This window comes from Platichthys flesus, chromosome 11 (genome assembly GCF_949316205.1).
Source record: "Platichthys flesus chromosome 11, fPlaFle2.1, whole genome shotgun sequence".
Taxonomy (NCBI): Eukaryota; Metazoa; Chordata; class Actinopteri; order Pleuronectiformes; family Pleuronectidae; genus Platichthys; species Platichthys flesus.
Genome location: NC_084955.1, coordinates 16,646,860 through 16,666,224, shown reverse-complemented (window position 1 = coordinate 16,666,224; position 19,365 = coordinate 16,646,860). Strand labels below are relative to the sequence as shown.

The window sequence follows — 19,365 nt, the reverse complement described above, 5'->3', positions numbered from 1 at the left end:
ATCATTTCTTTTTCTTTAGCCGAGCATACTCCTTTTTTAATTGGTCAGACAATCAGTGACAGTGAATTAGTTTTTCCAGTGTTACATTTTTCGCTCTCTTTTCTGTAGTGCGGCTTCTACTTACAAGCCAAGAAAGTGCAATTTCTTTGACTGTTTACATACCGTATGTATATTTTTCCTCTTTCCTTTTTTTAACTAAGAGCACTACGTTATTGCCAGTGGATGATTAACTTTATAGCAAAGGTACGCACATACAGAGTTATTTCTCTAGTTTGCATGACATGTAACCTTTGCCTGTGGCCTCCGATAACATGCATCTGAAAACAAAACATCAACAACTGTTATAACTCAACGCCATAGAATGTCAGCTCAGATGTTTCGCCTCTATATCCATAATAATAAAAGCATTTTATGTCGACTAGTACTAAACCCTGCAGAGTCTGCGTGTGTCCGTTATCAAAACCTCCTTCCTGTTGTGTGTGTGTGTCTGTCTGTGTGTTTGTGGTTGTGCTGCAGTGATGTTAATCAGCTTGAGCTAACAGTGCTATCTAGTGGTGTCAGATTGTATATCTCACCCCGTGTTGTCCTCTATAATGACCCACAATGGAGGACACTGTCAAAAGAACCCTGTTACAAGATGGGGGAGGGCTGCAGCTCGCCCTGGGAGATTTATTCAACTCGCTCTGCCCTTCACAACGGCCGAGGGCGTCCTGGGACGTTGTATCCAGGCAAAGACGTGACAGGGCATTTCTTGAAGTTAAAGCGTAAACAGGACGTAGGGTTTATTTAGGTATTAACAGCGAGAGCTCCATTGTGACTCTTCATTTCCTTTGCAGTCTGACGAACGCAGGTAGCTTCCTGTTGACATTTCAGTCAACAACATATATAGGATGTGTGATTTCCCCTACATTTCTTAACACGTAAACTACCGATTAATGAAACTTTTACGGTGCAAAAACACGACTCAAACTGCTGAACATGTTCGGTTTATACTGATCATTTTATTTGGTGTATTTACAAACAAGCACATGCAGGAGGTGGACGGTGACTGACACTAGGGGGGCACTCAACTAAATGCAATAGTAGGATACTTGGGGGTTGTCTACAGGCTACATGACACCAATGAGAGAAAGAGAGGAGAGGAGGGAGAAAGGGGGGGGAACAGTACACTTAAACAGACACACAAACACACACACACACACGAGTGAAAGTGCAGGATGTGCAGACACTCATCCCTGCTTTCACTGCCTCACACGCTGCCAGGTACACACTCACATACACACATACACACGCACAGAACCCAGATAGATAGAGAGACACTAGATGGGTCAGATGGAGAGCTATCCCTTTCAAACAAACCTCAAGATCACTAAGTAGCACATCCAATAAATTAACGATTTTCAAAATAAATGCCTTTAGAATATAATCTCACTTTTGGAACAAATATCCACCATACAAAAAATTGATTAACACAGCGTCATGTGTCAATGTGTGAAATTATGTTTGACATATATCTATCTGGACATTTTTTGTTGTAAACATCTATGAAATATCCATTTGATGGCATCTGGTTGTGATGATTAGTTACAAGATATGAGCACTGGTTTAATTTAATGCTACTGGACCCTTGCCATAGTGACAGTAATCTCATGCTACATGGCAGTGACACAATAAGATGAGGAAACTTTGAAGGACTGAATTTTTCCCTGATTAATTGCATTGAAACTTTGCTGCTGAATTAAACTGAGGTCCTTTATTTTTTGTATTTTTTAGAGCACTCTTATTTGAACTTTGAATGATTACTTCAGAATTTGCATGAGAGCATTAAATTATAATCTTGACTTTGTAAAAAAAAAAGTGTTTTTGTTGTACATTTACCCCTATGCATAGTCATGGATACAGAATCTAGAGAATAACGAATAAATACATATTGAACATATTTCAACGTCAGATTCAACAAAGCACTTCCACCACTTCTACTACCACTATCATTAATATCAATGATCATGATCAGCAAATTATGGCAGGAATTACATTAAATACAAAGAGCTGAGGTACGAGGTGAAGTCCAGCCACCAAACCTGCAGACTTTAGAGTAGCAGGTTTGAGTTATGATTGAATGGATTCCCTCATAAGCTTTAAGTTAAGATAGTGTTGAACGAGAGCTGAGCACAGTTTTGTGAGAGGCTTTCCCTTTGACCCACATCGGCCCGGTGAGGTTTTGGACGAGTGGAGAGAAAAGCTACAGATTGCTGTTGTCAGATATTCGTCTATGGCTGAGTGGGACATGTGGGTATTTTCTGGCATTAATTCAAAGCATTAATGGCACAATACAATGCATACAGGTATGAATAATACTATATGTCTAATTATTTGATAGATATGACGACAAGACGATGGAAGTACACAAGAGGGAAGATGTTGGATTTCATACCTAAAAGACACACACACACACACCTTTCTTTTTGTGTATGACAACCACCTGATTTATGTGAGAAGATGTAGATGTAAAGACAAAGAAATAATCCTTCCATTATTACTCATCCACTTCCTCTCAAGCTGCTGCTCGTCTCTCACCACCTGCTTCTTCCTCTTCTTCTATCTTTCTATCTATCTTGGTAATAATCTCAATATATATACCTATATATATATTTATATTTATATATTTTATGTATATTTTACAGTCAAATATAGAAGCAGAAACATGTAAAACACACATGAACCAGGCGATAAAGGTGAGAGGTCAATAGGGGTGAAAGGTCAATAGAGCACAGATGTACACAGCTACAATTCACAACATTACTACGCAGTATGCAACGGGGGCTACGGCCCAGTACTCTGACATGCTTCCTCCACTCGACAACCCGCCGACCACCACTCTCTGCTGCTGACGGATAGAGATATTTACGTGGCTGCCATCGGGCTGTCGACCGCCGCCTCCTCACAACGAGCAGCCGCTGATCTGAAAACGTGTGAATCTGCCATTGGTCGATTGCGCAGATTTCCCCCCCTGTGATCATTTTCAAATCAGTGGCTAAAGGCAAGGAAGGCAGACACTGAGGACTAAAAGGGCATTTAAAGGGATACTTCACTCCGACGTCAACGCTCTTCCTGTGTGAAATGGTCTAAATTTGACTTGAGTCATTATTTCACACCATCTGCTGCAGTCCTGCTGCTAAGATCCATTAGTTGCTACCAAACTGGATGGATTGTGATGGCGGAAAAAAACAACCTCCCTTATGTTGCTGAAGGGAGAGAGCTGCAGCCTGCTCGTGATGAACGAAAAGCAGAGCAGATGGTGTTATGCACTCAACTCAAACTCTAAACCGAGCAAAAGTGTAAAATATCCCTTTCAGAGTAGAGGAGCCTCACCACAACCTCGCCATACTCGCCTAAAATATATATTTTTTTGTTTTGTTTTTTTTCATTAATGATTGAGTGCAGCAGTTACGGCGCCAAAGTCACATGATGAGGGACGTGTAGCCAATAGGTACGAGCCCCTCTTTGTCTCCCTGACGACAGCGAATCCAGTCCTGGTCGACGCCTCCCAGCACCACCAGTTCCTCGCCTTTGCAGAAGGTGAGCTCTGAACCGGCTCCGGCGTGGTCACACAGCGTTCGGATGGACCTGGCGACAGATGGCAGAGAAAATCGCTGAGGCAAAACGGTCAAAATGAAGCAACAACAACCGCAAACACGTACGTCATGTCTAGCTCATGATGTAGCCCGATCGCGGATGAGTCAGAGCACAAGATCACTCAAAGTCAAACAGGTGAGTCACCATTTTTCAAAGACACAAGTTAAAACAAGGGGCATAATAGATTGAAGGACAGACAGAGCCTGATCTGTCTGATCACTCCCCACCCAATGTCATTCTGTCTCAGACATGGACTGTTTACAAAGATGGACAACGAGTCCCCTCTTCCTCCCACCATCCAAAAAGGAAGGTAAAATATCCCGTATTCCAACCATTAACCAACAGAGTCTGTGCACTAGCGACTCGGGGATGTGGCAAAGCAAAATGCCATCCCTCATGTTAAAAATGTCCGTCCCTGAAGTACCTGAGTGGCCGGGGTTTGTCCTTCATCTCCAGTGGCTCAGCCTCTTTCTCTGACTCTGGCTCACTTTCTCCCTGAGGCTCTGTGGCCCCCTTCATATGAGCGGGACTGTTGCTCATGATTCGGGTCAGTGCCGAGACACCAGGAGCCAGCCACTGAGAGGGACGCCTGCAGAGAGACGGAGTATTAGAAAAAAGAGATCGCACACAGTCTTGGATCATAGACAGACACATCTCATGCAGTTTATTCGTGAGATGCGATCAAGTTAATTCATTCATTACATATTTAATGGCGACACATTCACTGGCTCACCTGGTTGGTGGTGTGTGACCCGTCGGGCTGCTGGGTCCTTTAGAGGCTCCAAACAGCCGACCCAGACTCCAGGGAACCTGAGAGCCACTGCTGACCGGGGTGTAGTCGCTGCCTGTCGGGCTCTGGAGGTCCGGTAAATCAGTCTTCACTTCTTCCCTCTTCTGACTCAGCTCAGTCAGATTCTGTTGCAGTCGGCCTCCCCAGCGAATCACAGCGCCCCATCCCTGCTGGATCACCTGTGGTTTAAGAAACAGAAAATCAGCCCTGCAGGAATCTCACAATGGTGACTGATCAAAGACATTAAACTCAGAAGAGGTTACCTGTCCTGCTTGCTGAGTGAGGCTGTCCTCGTCCAAATCAAGAGGTAACGCTCCAATTTCCTTCTCCTGCACCCACTGAAGCTGAGGGCTTGTGTGGATGAGAGAGGCCGGAGCTTTCATGGGCGCAGCACTGACAGGAGATCCTTCGTTCTTTGGATTTGGAGCCTGTGGTGAAAGTTTATCTCTAGCTGCCTGATGTTCTGAGCTTCCAAAGTCCACTTCTGTGAGGCTTTCAATATATCTGCTGCCTGTGCTTTTGGACTGGGACCCCTTTGTTGACAGCTGGAACCTTGCGTCCTGACAGGGCGGACTGGGGATCTCTGGGCTGTGACAGTCTGGCTCTAAGTGGTGGTGTTGGAAGAGCAGGTCGAGGTTGAAAGTGAGCAGGCTGAGGGGCTGCAACACCAGGAGCAGCTCCTCGAACAGAGGCTGGCAGGTGGTGCGGGATAGACGCATGAAGGAGGTGGGACAGTAGAATGTCTCCAACACATCTGTAAAAAGAAACAAAATTACTTTACGGTATTTGCACGATAAGTCTGTATCTTTCGTCCGAAATTTTCCTAAGTTTTAAAAAAATAATTTGTTGTGTCAATTGAGTTTACCCATGGACACTTTGGTCTGTCATTAACATTCTCAGAACAGGTTTGTCAAAAGAGAGTTGTAGGAGCTGCTCAGAATCAACTGAATCACAGAGATTTGTTTTCTTCTTTTTAATATGTGCTGTGCTCGTAGCACATCAAACTGGACCACTGATATCCTGAAATAGACTTGGAAGCGATTGGGATAATTTCTCAGCTCCTTTATCAGAAGATTAAATTATCTTCGTTCCTGACGGTTTCTCAGATTTTGACAGACCCAATGATTTCTTTTCATGAAAGTGAGAGGAGTCACTAAATCATCCTCACTGCTCGACTCCATTTTATCACCTACTGCGAAGTTTCAGAACAAATACAATAAAAAAAACGTTGTGCAAAGACCATTAGCCATGTGCATGCAGAAACCAGCAAAGTACTGGAAACTTACCACTGCACGACTGAAGGTGAGAGAGCCAGAAATCAAGAAACTTGATACTGGAGGAAAAAATACAAAGATGAATAAAATGAGAATTCATGTTCAGGGAAATAAACACAGAGTACAAAACATGATTAATATCTAATATAATGTAATACATTCATGCAACCAGTGGAGCCAGAGAGGCATACTTACTTCAGTAGGCCGAGGAGGAATGCATTGAACCTGTGTTTGCTCTTTCTGAGCTGCGGCAACTCCCCGACTCGAACTTGTAAGTTGAACAATGCTTGTGTTTTATGACCTGAAAGAGTGGGTTGAGTGGATGAGAAGAAATCACACATAAAGAGAGGCAGGGAGAGGGATAGGGAGAGGGAGAGGGAGAGAGAGAGAGGGAGAGAAAGAGATAGAGAGAGAGGTCAGCAGAGGCACTGATAATGTTCAATGAAAAATTGCCGTGAAACTTGGCACTTGCTGACAAATCGATATCTCCATCCTACTGTTCACTTTATTCAGCATTTTAGACATGATAATCAACAAGTATTGGCTGATGCCTGGGGAAATAAGAGGGTGATAAACTCCAGGGAAATAAACCCAACAGCCCGATATTCAAATCTTAAAGCCTCTCTTATGAGCCTTGTTATATTACCTGGCTTGGTTGAGGCCTGGACGAGGCCCCATGCCGAGTTTGGCCTCCTGCCGGCAATCAGGTCACTCTGATGGGGTTTCAAGCCATCGGTCAGCAAGTTGTGCAGGGCGTGGCAGAGGCACTGCAGCACCAGACGGCCCAAAGATGGATTAATAGAGCTGTCTCCTGATAAGGCCTGAGAGGAGGAGGAGAGGAGAGAGGGATGAGGAGAATGGGATGAACACATAGTGGTGGTAAAAAGGGGATAGGATGACGAAGATGATGTGCAGTGATAGGGAGAGCCAAAGGAAGAGATCAGAAAGGATGACTCAATGCAGGGAGGGAAGGAGGTGGGTGGAGAGACATTGGGTGACAGGGTCCGGATGATGGGATGAGAGGTGATTTGGGGTGGGAGTTAGTTGACAAAGAAATTATTACAACAATGAGTCTGGGTAATCTAGAAATATTCTAGTACCTTGTTAACTGAGAGAGACTGAGGAGAGACGGAAGCAAATATGCAGAGTGAGAACGAGAAAGAGAGGGAGGGAAATCATTTTCAGACAAACAACTCTTTTATCACAATATGACATTTTTGTTTCTAGTCATCACGAGATTTGTAATTCGCAATGTGAGTGACATTCATTAGGACAAAGAATGAAAAAGAGTAGAGAGAATAAAGTCAAAAGAAGTACGAGAATAAGGGCGTAAAGTTGGAATTTTACTAGAATAAAGGTGCATAATAATAAAGAAGAGTTATTGTGCCAATAAAGGTGTAATATTACGTCAAAAAAAGTGTCAGAATTCAGAGAATTCTGATTTTGTCATAGGAAGGTCATAACTTGAACTCATTATTTTAGGCCACATGCCTTTTTAAAAGTGAAATATCAGAAGTTTAAAAGATCAGTCTGTCACCTGTGCCAAAATAGGGAATATGGAGCAATTTGTTAAGTTATACTTCAATCAAGGTTTCTAAAAAACAAAATGCTTTTGGAACATCAGCACCACATTAACCTAAGTATCAGGATTTTGCAAGACACAGTGTCTATTTTGAAGAAAGAGACACAGAGAAACATCCTCTTTTGCAGAGGAGGAAATCTTTGATAGTGGTCGACATTGAGTTTATCATTGTTTTCAAAGGGGTTTAGTTTGTCATGAAGCAATGAAATGAATTATGCCTTTATTCTCGAAGTCCCAGAATAGTTTTCCTTCATTTTGGCCCAAACACTAAATCCCAACAAAGAATGTCCTCCTGTGAATCAAAATACAACCAAATTCAGTCATTCTAACTGAAAAAAATAAATAGTCAGCGGTGACTCTGGCAGTGACTGACCTTCTGAACCACAGTCCGAGAGGAACTGAACTGGGCCAAAATGGCTTCCACTGCCACACTGACCGCACTGACCAGAGCTGGAAGAAGAACAATGGTTTACAGTTAAACATAGAAAGTCATTGCTGGGTCAAAGAAAACAGATGCACAGCTGAGCAGAGGACAAACCACACCTTTCTTCTCCTGCAGGCACAGAGAGGACAGGCCAAGACCTCTCATCGGAATCTGCACATCTTCGCCCATCCAGGACGTCTCTGCCCTCTGAACAGAGCCGGCGAACGAGACACTGCGAACAGCTGACAGGGAGAGAAAAATTACTTACGGCGCGATCATGAGCAAAAACATCAAAATCAACGGAATCAAAATGAATCACCACAGACAAAAAAGCGTAAATGAAATATCAGTGTTGTTAGTAAAAGCAATTAAGCAGTGGAGAAGCAATTTGATCAAGGCCGATAGAAGCAGATGGTCGCACTGACGACAAATAGTGTGTGAGCGCATTCTGTAAATAATGCTTCACTGTGGCTAGCATTCAACATCTGGAGCTGTGAAAAACAACTTCTCGCCTGCATCCGGAATAAACACAATCGTGTGCTTTACCTCCACTCACACAAACACAAAAACACACACTTTGAAAAAGCACACACAGGAGAAACTGCTGAGGTAGAAGGGAAACAACTGCGTGACCTACTACAAGAATCATGTAAGATCAAATAAAGGACGGGTGTTGTCTACATGTTTATATAAATGGAGTTATATAAACCAGTTACGTAATGCACACATTCATATAATGAACAGGATGCTGTGCTTAATGGTATACTGCCACACGCAAAAGTAAAACGGTTCAATGAAAATCATTTACATGACAGCATCACCCACCAGCTACTTGGTTTGTTTGCATGAAATGTGTGTCCTTTTCAACACAACGTGCAAAAACAAAAAACACATGGAGACAGATAGGACAACACCAACACAGAGATAGAGAGATAGAGGAGGGGGAGAGAGAGAGAGAGAGAGAGAGAGAGAGAGAGAGAGAGAGAGAGAGAGAGAGAGAGAGATCTTTTTCTTCTGGATGATGTTTGCAGATTTGAAAGAGCAGTGGAGATAAGAAGTATCAGATGACCTGCAGGGAGCAGGCTTGTGATACAGAAAACAGCTTAAGTTACCCAATTCTTTCAAATCTGCAAAATCCCCCTGGGGGTTAAAAAGGTGGCAAAGGTGTGAGGGCCACCATATCCAGAGCCGAGAACACTGAGAGAGACAGACAGGCAGAAGAGAGAGGCCGACAGACCGACAGACCTACAGACAGACAGACAGACAGACAGACAGACAGACAGACAGACAGACATGCAAGCAAGATGTCAGACAAAAGAGAGAGAGTGTGTAAAATGTAGGGGGAGAGCAGAGAGAGAGAGAGAGAAATCTTACTCGCCACACGTGACTGCGGAGGTGCCTGGAAGAGTTTTGGGGGTAGGGGAGGCGCCTTGGGGGTCATAGGAGGATAGAGGTTTGGATAGTAGAGGGGAGCAGCGAGGGCGGGCAAGGTGTGCGAGCGGGGGAAAAGCGGTGAGCTGAGGGAAGAGCCCGCGGTGCCTGGAGGGGGGGCTCCGGGGCGCTCCGGAGGGGACAGGGCTCCGATAGGGGAGAGGCGGGGAGGGGCACCCCTGTGCAGGGGGCAGTTCTTGGGGTGGTACAGATAATAGGTGGGGAGAGGAGGAAGCTCTCTGGACGTCCGGGCCTTGTCGCTGCCGTTGTGTGCCTTTGAGCGCTTTGCTGAATACAGCGAAGAATCCGCAGCACTGAGGCCGGTGGAATACGTCATCATGACATCTATGTTCTTATAGGGAGTGGTGCAGCCGGAGAACTCAGTGGTGCCACTAACAGGGGACTTGGTGTGTATGTATTTCCTCTGTTCTGTGTCACTGCTGTAGAGAGAGTCAAAATTACAAATCGAGTCAAACTCCCTGTCATTAGTTTTAGAGTCGCTGATGGACTGATGCACCGAGTGTGTGTTTTTCTCATAGATATTCCCATAATCTTGAGGAGAGTCTCCAGCTACATCAGCCAGGGAGTCGTAGTTAAACACAGAGCTCGAATCAGAGCTGGAATCGTCTCTGTAGGCACAAGCCTTGCTGGCAGCACGGGTCCACTGCGTGCCGCAGCGTTCGTCTGAGGACTCCCTGCCTGCGTGGTGGTGGGGCCGGGGATCTGAAGTGGGCTGGGAGTTACAGAAGCCTGGGCGGTAGGAAGGCAGGGCGGTGTGCAGGAAGTAGGGTTGGGAGGCCTGGGCTAGAGAGAGTGGGGGGGAGGAAACTTCTCATGAGGAAGGGTAAATTTGAGGGTGCAGCGGTGCAGAGGGAGAGGGCGGGCGCACAAGCGGAGCGGGATGAGGGAGCGAAGCGGAACCGTGGACAAACGATGGAAACAACAGAATGGGGATGGACAGGTGAGAAAAATAAGGAAGAGGAGAGTAAGACAAAAAGATGCGGAGAGAGAAGTGGGAAGGAGAGAGAGATGCAGAAAATGTTAGTGTCAGTCGAGAGAAAAATGCACACTCATGAATGTCCATAGAGATTGTCATCATGTCACATCACAAGGCAAAGAGTGGACGGACAAATCGAGTGGAGTCCATTTTTGAACTTCACTGAGAACCCGCTGCCGTAAAAGAGCGGCAGCGCAATAAAGAGCAAACAGTCGATCAGCAGCTCGTTGGCTGAAGTTAAAACATCACCATCAATCACAGAGGTTTAGATTTTATTAGAGGTGAACGCTCCCAGTTTTATTTGAAGGCAGCTGCTCTCGCTTTCTCTTCCATACTTTCATTTTAGATGGAGACAGTGAGGGGCCAGATGTTTAGTGCTTTACTGCAGTGCTCGCCCTCATCACCTCTGGATCACCTTCTCTCTCTCCCTCTCTCTTCCTGTCCTCTGCTTTTGCTTCCAACCTCTCCCTCTATCCCTTGCTCTCTCGCCCTCTCCCTCCCTCTCTCTTTCCCTCTCTCTTCCTGTCTTCTGCTTTGTACCACTCCCTCACTTGTTCCCTTCCTCCCTCTATACCTCTCTCTTCCTGTCCTCTGCTTTTGCTCCCTACCTCTCCCTCGCTCCCTCCCTCACTCTTTCTCCCTCCCTGTCCTCTGCTTTTGTTTTCTACCTCTCCCTCTCTCTCTCACTCCTTCTCCTCCGCTTTTGCTTTCTCCCACTCTCTCACTCTGCTCTACTTTAGCTTTCTACCTCTCCCTCTCCATCTCTTCCTGTCCTCTGCTTTTGCTTCCTAACTCTCCCTCGCTCCCTCACTTTCTCACTGTTATTGTCCTCTGCTTTTGTTTTCTACCTCTGCCTCTATCACTCTCCTTTGCTTTTGCTTTCTACCTCTATCTCCCTCCACCCCTCTCTATCACTCTCCTCTACTTTGCTTTCTACCTCTCCCCTCTCCTTCTGCTCCCCCCCTTCTCTCCCTCCCTCTGCTTTTGCTTTCTATCTCTCTCTCTCTCCCTCCGTCCCGCTTCCCCCCCTCCACCAGTACACAGTGTAATGCTGAGTCAGTGGACAGACAGACCCACTTCTTCTGTCCACTGCTGCTCCATCACTGTGTCCCTGTCCCACCCTGTGCCGGACACACAGTTTCCCTCACACGCCAGATGACCTGCGAGCGGCTGCTGAGCTACGCGCAGGAGAACGAGTAGGAAAACAATCCTACCTGTTTCACACTGATCTGTTCCTGAGCTGTCACCAACACATGATACTTCCTGTTTGTCCTGCACTGCCTCTCAGCCATTGGACCGTGTGCCTAGTTCCGCCTCCAGGTCTCTTAAAGGTATACACACCCTTTCTTGCCATTGGCCACTGCACTTTGTCATGTTGGTGCAAAGTTTGTGTGTAACTTTATTCTGGAACATGTTATATTTCCAGTCTGTTTTCAATAAAACTATTTAAAAGTATTAATATCCTCTAAAAGAAAAAGGCAATAAAAACAGAAAAATATATGTTGCCTATGAAGTGTTTCTTTCATGAACTTTTTACTAAGTCACTAATTTATTAATTTATTTGACTACCTAAGCCATGAGGTTATGTTTTTATAGGTATTTGTCTGTTAGTGTATTGGTTAGCAGTGTTAGAAAATAAACTGTGGAAGGATGCGGTGTGGGTCACTTAAAAAACTGTTAAATTTAAATTAACCCATAAATTGTTGCTGCTGCAGATCAGGGGGGCGGATCCTGGATTTTTTTGCCCCCCTTTTGTTCTATAGCATTGTGAGATATAACGTTTTTTCTACATTCACATCAATTTCCTAGAGAATGTTAATGGATCTAGGTGAGCAAATATCTATGCGTGTGTAATACTTGGTGCAGCTTGATTGAAATTAGGGCCCTGGTGGAGGTAGTTGCTCTTCTGAGGGTGATTCTAATTTATTTATCTTTCCTCACCTGCACTTGTCCCCCTGCCTGCTTGTTAGTATTATTGTATTTTATTGAAATAAAAAAACAACTCATAATTGCAATGATGTTGTTGACACTATCACAACACATAACTCACATATTAATTCGATTTTTACTACTCAGAGACACATAATGCCAAAGTAATGATAAAACAGAAAATATTTATATCAGAGAATAACAAGCAGATTGGGGCTAAGAGAAGTTGAACAGTTTTATAATGAACCTCCAGCCCACTGCATCCTGACTCTGACAATGCAATACTTGGTTTCTGTGCAGCCCACTGCAGCACTGTATGAGACGAGTAACTTGATCTGAGCTATCTGTGCCACTCAAGGGAGCATGGGTGGGGGTGAGGAGACGGCATCCACAGTAAGAGAGCAGCATATAAACAACCCAAGCTGATGAGATTTTTAAAAAGAGAAAGGGAAGGCATATAACATTTTACAGATAGAAACATAAAACAAAAGAGCTGGAGGGAGAAAGGAGGAAGACACAGAACTCAGTGGGCCCCCCAATAACCCTCCTCTCCTCCCGCTATAAAGTGGATGAATAATTGAGTAAGACAGTGATGACATCACTTTTCAGATAAACATTAGAGGAAATACGTTGGAAAGTTTCCAACCTCCTTTTTATCCTCACATTACCTCAGACCCACTCCCTCTCTTTGTCCCTCCAGCTCTCCCACCTGCTCATGTTGCCTCTCCAGCTTCTACTGTCTCGTTTTCCTCCCCCATCAGAACTCACCCACTGTTCATCCCCTCGTCATCACTTATCCATCACATCACCCATCATCCTATTCCGTGACTCATGCTTCTCCTCCATCTCTTTGTGTCTTGTTCCATTTACACTTTCTCAAAAAATGACTTTATATCTTCATCCCTTTTGGAAGAGATTATTTCTTTCTATTCTTTCCAAGGATAATATTTGTGCCACAAATGAAAAAGATGACTGTTTGTCTGTTTACCTCCATCTGTCTCTCTCCATCATCTCGTTATGTCATCCAATTTACACTGAGATAATCTGATGAGCCTATTTTATCCCATAAACAAATAAAAATTCAACCACTTAGTCATCAAATTAATCTGGATTTCTTTTGAATGATCATTATTTTTATGATCATTAAGCTCATACTCACCTGTAGTTCTAGATTGCAAGTTTCTTCCTCCATCAGCTTGTCCTCTCACCTCCACCTCCTCCTCTTTTTCTTTCTCCTTCCCTTCCTGTTCCTCCCTCTGAACTTCCTCGCCCTCCCACTCTCTGCCCATGGTCCACAGGCTGTTTTCACTGACCGAGCAGCCGATCTTCTGTAACGGGCACAGCTCTGGTTGTCTGCCCCGCTCGTCCGCCCTCTGGAGCATCTCCTTGAGAGCAGCCATTGAGGTGAGAGCTGGTGGTGGCTGCATGAACAGGGCCTGAGCCTGAGAGGTGTACTCCCACGGGATGCCATCGTTGCCCTCCTTCTCTCTCCTCCACCTCAGGTTGTAGAGTATGTCTGGATCCGGCGTGATGACGGTGGGGTCAGGCTCCGGTTCCATGATCACCCTCGTTGGAGGGGAGCCGTTCTTGTTGCGGAAACGCAGCTCTTTGAATGTTGTGACGATCGGGGCCGACCCTGGAGATGACCCTGAAGGAGCAAGCTTCTTTTGGATTTCCTTTTGAGATTTCCTCATTGCCAGGGGCGGAGGTTGCAGAAGGGCGTCACATTCAGGTGTGAATGCTATGAGCCAATCAAATCGCTCAGGCTGAGCAGAGTTGGCAGGGAGAGTGCTGACTTTGAGAGACGGCACAGACGGGGGGATTGGGGGTAAGGGGCGAGGGGGAGGAGGAGGGGGAGGAGAATTGGGTAATTCAGCATAATGGAAAGTCTCAAAGCTCATGTTGTTTTCTTTAGTTTCATGTGTATTGCTAATACCGGTGGTGTAGTAATGATCAGACGTCAGACCACTGTTCCTCTTTTTTCTTTTTGCCATCTCTGTAAATGAGGTGGTTCTTTGTGCGTCCTCTATCTTCTCGCCTTCTCCAGCTACATCTACTCTTCGATGTCCATCCAACTTGCCTCCGCTGCTGCCTCCATTTCTATACATGCAACCAGTGTAATGGTCCTTCTCCTCCTCCCTGTCTCTTAGTCTGAACTCATATGGCTCCACAGACCTAGACGGAGGAAGAGTGTCTCCCTCTTCCTCATCCTCAAACCCTCCGACACAGACACCAAGCTCTGGGCTGAGTTTGAGGAGTTCAGCTTGGGTCAATCCTGCAAGCATCAGCAGCTTACGAATCTCTACATCCAGTGCGTGGAAGGAGGGGGGAGGAGGCAGGACAGGTGGAGGAGGTATGGCAGGGGGAGATGAGGAGGAGACTGAGATAAGAGGTGGAGGAGGAAGAGGCGGGGGCCGCGAAGTGGGAGGTGGAAGGGACAGGGGGGTCTTTTCCTTTTCGACATTAAGAGCAGCGAGACGCTGTGCCTCCTTCCTGGCCAGGTGGCGTCTCCGAGGGGGAGGGATGGGAGGAGTTGGGGTGGGGAGAGATCTAGGGGGTGACGGAGTGGTATAGAGGGTGAGATAAGGGACAGGTTTAGAGGGAGCAGATGCAGGGAGAGGAGGAACACATGGTGGCGATGGAGGTAGGGGTTTCTCGCACCTAAAGGTGGTGAATGTCGGGGACGATGAGTTAGGGGAGAAAGTGGACAATGTAGGAGAGGTGGAGACAGCCATGGAGGTGGTCTCCCTGCTGATATTGATGTACGTGTGGAGGTAAGAGCTCACACTGGCATGGCGGGCAGGAGGTTTGGGGGGCCTGGGCGGTGGCTCGACAGGGGAAGGGGTGAGAGAATCCGGGACGAGAGGTTCGTCGCAGTCTGATGGAGCAGTGAGGTCAACCCCAGCATCAGAGAACTGCTGAGAGACCGACGACTTCATCATCTCCCCACGACTTTTATACAACTTCCAGGAAATGTCTATGTTGCCCATTTCATCCATGACATCCGAGAGATCCTGCTCTTCCAGGTCTCCGAGATCGAATCCCTTCTCATGTAGTCTGGCGATGTAGGCCAGCTTTACCTCCCTGTTAACTTTCTCCAAGCGATCAAGGTGATCTAACCGATCCCTCAGAACATCCCACTGCTGTTCCCCTTCCAGATCCCAGCGGGCCACTTGGATCACCTGGCTGAAGCGCTCCATCTTCCCAAACTCCCCTACTGATTCTAGGAAGTCAAGCAAACCTAGTTTAGTTATCTCAGTATCACCTTTGACTCCTAGATAATCAGGGGATGGGGAATCCAGGGCAGAGGGGTAGCCTTCATCTGGGGAGCACGGGGACATCGGGGAACGTGACCTTCCGGTGAAAGGATTGCGGCCAAGAGGGAGCGATGGAGGTGGGCGTGCGGGAGGCTTAGATTCAAGGCCCAGTGGAAGAGAGTGGTCTTTGGGGGACAAAGTGACAGAAAGATCTTCTTGGTCGTGGGAAGAGCAGATGGACGCAGATTGATCAGCACAGTCAGACTCCAGATCAGAGCAGGAGCTGATGGAAGTGGAGGATGAGGAGGTAGAGGAGGAGAGTGAGAACTCCAGGAGGGAGGGAGGACAGTCACAGCACGAGGGGACCAGAGTGTCATCATCATCGTCATCGTCATCATCATTGTCAGCATCCTCTTCATCATCATCAATATCAATGTCCCCACTACTCTCTTCCTCGTCATCTTCTTCCTCTACCTTTACATTTTTCTTGTTGTCCAGGTCAGCGCTTTCATCGCCATCCTTGTCTTCGTTTTCCAGACTCGCAGCAGGGCGGGAAGCCGACTCCAGCTGGGCCTGTGCCTGTGATGGAGGCTGAGGTTTCTCCTTGGCCCCTTTCCCATCCTGCCTCTGAAGCACAGGGGCAGGAGGAGGAGGAAGCTGTAGCTGCTGCCTCATAGAGATGGTGTTGTTGTTGTTGTGGTTGTGGTTGAACATGCTGTTGTTGTCCTGCGGGGAGCGACCATCGCAGCACAGACACGGGAGGCTCGGCTCGTTGCAATTTGGGTCAAGAGGGAGAACAGCTGGAATCGCAGGAGGAGGAGCAGCAGCTTTTGGTGCAATCTTGGCTGCTGCAGATGCTCGAGTGGTCTTGGGTTTGGGTTTGGGTTTAGTCGATTTGGGGATGGTGGGAACCTGTTTTTGAGCCCCAAACCTGGAGGGGTTCACTGGAGCTCGAGGCTGCACTCCTACCCTGGTCCTGGTGGGTGCAGCGGGGGTCCTAGTTACCCGGCGTGGTGAGGATGCAGAGATTGTGTTCATGTTTTTATCCTCCCTCTGAAAACCAGGGACTTGAGACTTTGGTCCAGCTAAGTTATTTGTCCGTCTGCTGGCGTCAAAGCGCCGCAGCTTTGTGGGCTGGGAGGACTGCATTTTGGGAATGGGACTTTTTTGGGTACTCTGCTCTTTCTGTTGCTATAGAAACGAGTGTTGGAAAGGCTCGGGAGATCCAAACAATGTCGCTCCGTGACGGTCACATCTTGGCTTCACTCCCAAGATCCTGTAACATCAAAGGAGACACACAGTGAATAAGACCACAAGCGAAATCTGCTCATCTAACACCATTTTATTTTGCACGTTTACATTTAGGCAAAATCTTTGAAGTTACACCGCTCATCTGGACCATTCGTTTAGACCTGATCGCTTTGGGCTTCTTGCTTAATAATTATCAAAGTCCAGGTCCTGTGGGGACACAGCAGGGACATGAACACTCACTCTGTCTCAAACACATTTTCAAGTATCACTGCAAATAATGAGATGTGACATGATCAGTCAATTAATCAATTTAGGAAATATCAATTGTTTTGATGATATGAAAGGTACCAAATATTGGATTATAAAATTAAGATAGAGGAGGTGTGACAAGAAATGTGACCATTTACTGAAATTCTGTCAAGAGTAAGAATCATGTTGTGTAAATCTGTTTAGCTTTTTTCTTTTTTCTTTCTGTTACACTGAAATATGTCTTCATGAATCTTTTCATTCTAAAGAAACTGTGATTATAGTGTAATGTGTGATATGTTTTCTTTTAATTCTCTTTTTGTCAGTTTGTATTCTGACTAGGCAGCCAAAAAAAACGAGCCAAATGAAAAATGAAATATTGGCTGGTTCCAGCTTCTCGAATGGGTATTGTTGTCAGTCTTTCATGGTTGTAAATTGAATTTCTTTTGGATTTTGACTGTTGATCAGATAAAACAATCCATTCCGTGATGTCACCTTGGACTCTGGGAAGATCAATGAAGAATGAAAACAAGCTGCAGCCCTTGAATAACGTTCTGTTGCAGGACACTAGCAGAATTACTGTCATGCAGTAGGAAGCGGCTTACAAAACATTGCTTGTGTTCTAGCATTCAGAATTTAAAATCTTTAAATGCTTGGTATTCAGGCGTTATCTCTCTATTCAAAAGCAAACAGCCTCCCACTCACATAGCCCTCTCACATGAAATGTCCCCCCGTCGATAATATGACAATTGTCAGCCAATTTTTTTGCCGTACTTGTCAATCAACGTCTTGATCTGTTCTGCCCGGCTCCACTGAGCTCTGATATTCATGAGTTTACAGCAGTCAAGCTGTCTCCATCTGTGCTGGTCCATCTTTACAAGCAGGACAACCGTGGCTGGGAGATCTACATCAGTCAGAAATACCATCGTGTTCCTACACTGTTTAACTGGGGCATGAAATAATCAGCAGCACTGAACAATACCGAGTCTGCCTTGTATTCACAGACCATCCACCGAAGGCTATACTGCTCACATATTCCTCCCTCCACAGTGCCCTTCACATCACTGAGGAACATGAATCACCCAAGTGCCCCTCTTACACCAGGCCTTTCCTCGGAATGACCATTATAGAAGAGAAAGCCTTGAAACAAAAAGGGAAAAAAGCAGCAAGCCGTCATGTAATCGAACCCATCCTGACGTTACCTCTGCATTTATTGATCCCACATAGCTGATGGAGACTGGGAGGATGGGGGGAGGAGGGAGGAGGAGGGAGGAGGGGGTACCACCAACCGCATCGCCCTGATATACAGGCCCATCCACCCTTATTCAGCCAGAACTCAGGTATTACACATGAAACCCATATTCACGTTAAGATTGATGATACACTTGAGGTTTCAGCAGAACGACTGATATGAACCATAATTAGTGTTAGGAGCGGAATTGCGTGTATCTGGATCGACGCAGCCTGTGTGTGTATGTGTGTGTCTATGTGCTCGTGTGCGCTGATGTGTGTGTGAGTTTGAACGGGAGGATTTTTGCTCAGTGGTGTAGCTTCATTTGAAAACGTGACTAAATAAATGGTACAGGGATGATGATAAAATGGCTGTGGACTCACCATCGGATGCGGGTAAAGACGGATGCTGGTCTCCATCTCGTCGCTCTCTCACATCCCGGACAGTGCGCGAGCCCCTCCGACGTTCGCAGCCTCAGCATCCGCGATCTCGCGAGCATCCCACAACCTCCCTCTCTCCCCCCACCGCCCCCCTCCTCCTCCCTCACCCTCCAGACCAAACCACACCCCTCCCTCTCCTTATCGCCACATCCAATTTGTACTGAGTGATTTTCTGCTTATCCTCCCTCAAGGAATTAAGTTTTCAGCCAAAGTGTTAAGAGCAGTGAGAGACTAATTTCCTGTCATTTCCCTTCAGTCACCATATCTGCTGTTCAATCACGTGTTCATGCGTCTGCAAGGAAATGAATAAGTATGCAAACCTCACCTAAAGTCATCCCTGATTAATATGTCTCAGAGTGCAATTGATTTGCATTCGGAGGCATATTGCCTTTCTTGTAAAGTCAAAAGAAAGGCAAATGCCAATTGCAACAAACCTCAGACCGTGATAGTGACTACATATTATATTGCTTGTAAAGTGTAACTATAAGACAGTTAATTTACTCTTATAGATTATAAACTTAATGTCTGGCATTTTTTGTGCAGTTTCTGTTTAAGTATTTCAAACTACTTTTCCAGATTCATATAAGATCAGCTTGACCTTTGACGATCGAAATCTAATCAGCTAATCGAGTTCAATTTAAGATGATGGCCAAATGTGAAAAAATTCTCTTGATGCATTCCTGAGGGGTCACAGTTATCTTAACATTTGACATTTGACCACCACATTCTAATCAGGTCGTCAATACATCCAAGTGAATACTTGCGACAGATATAACTTAATTATGTTATTAATTTAATGTGATATTATATCACATTAAAAAAATACAAGTCCAAGTGACCTTGACCTTCAATCAACAAATTCAATTCATCTTTGAGT

The 19,365-nt window shown here is 45.8% G+C and overlaps 1 protein-coding gene across 1 annotated transcript; it reads right to left on the bottom strand.

Moving 5' to 3' along the window:
- Positions 1-981: 981 nt before the first annotated feature.
- Positions 982-18,534, bottom strand: rusc1 (RUN and SH3 domain containing 1). Its single transcript, XM_062399546.1, has 11 exons — positions 18,432-18,534; positions 13,223-16,596; positions 7,826-7,948; positions 7,656-7,732; positions 6,347-6,521; positions 5,896-6,001; positions 5,713-5,759; positions 4,690-5,180; positions 4,370-4,605; positions 4,061-4,225; positions 982-3,627 (listed from the first exon to the last, which is right to left on the bottom strand). Exons 2-11 carry the CDS (start codon positions 16,467-16,469, stop codon positions 3,462-3,464), a joined length of 4,833 nt encoding a protein of 1,610 aa, XP_062255530.1. The 5' UTR covers positions 16,470-16,596; positions 18,432-18,534; the 3' UTR covers positions 982-3,461.
- Positions 18,535-19,365: the final 831 nt, after the last annotated feature.

Coding starts and splice junctions, on each gene's coding strand:
- rusc1 (XM_062399546.1), bottom strand. CDS start 16,469: ATGCAGTCCTCCCAGCCCACAAAGCTGCGGCGCTTTGACGCCAGCAGA. Junction 6,522..7,655: donor CTCGGACTGTGGTTCAGAAG/GTCAGTCACTGC, acceptor TCCTCCTCTCAG/GCCTTATCAGGAGACAGCTC. Junction 5,181..5,712: donor TCACCTTCAGTCGTGCAGTG/GTAAGTTTCCAG, acceptor TTCTTTTTACAG/ATGTGTTGGAGACATTCTAC.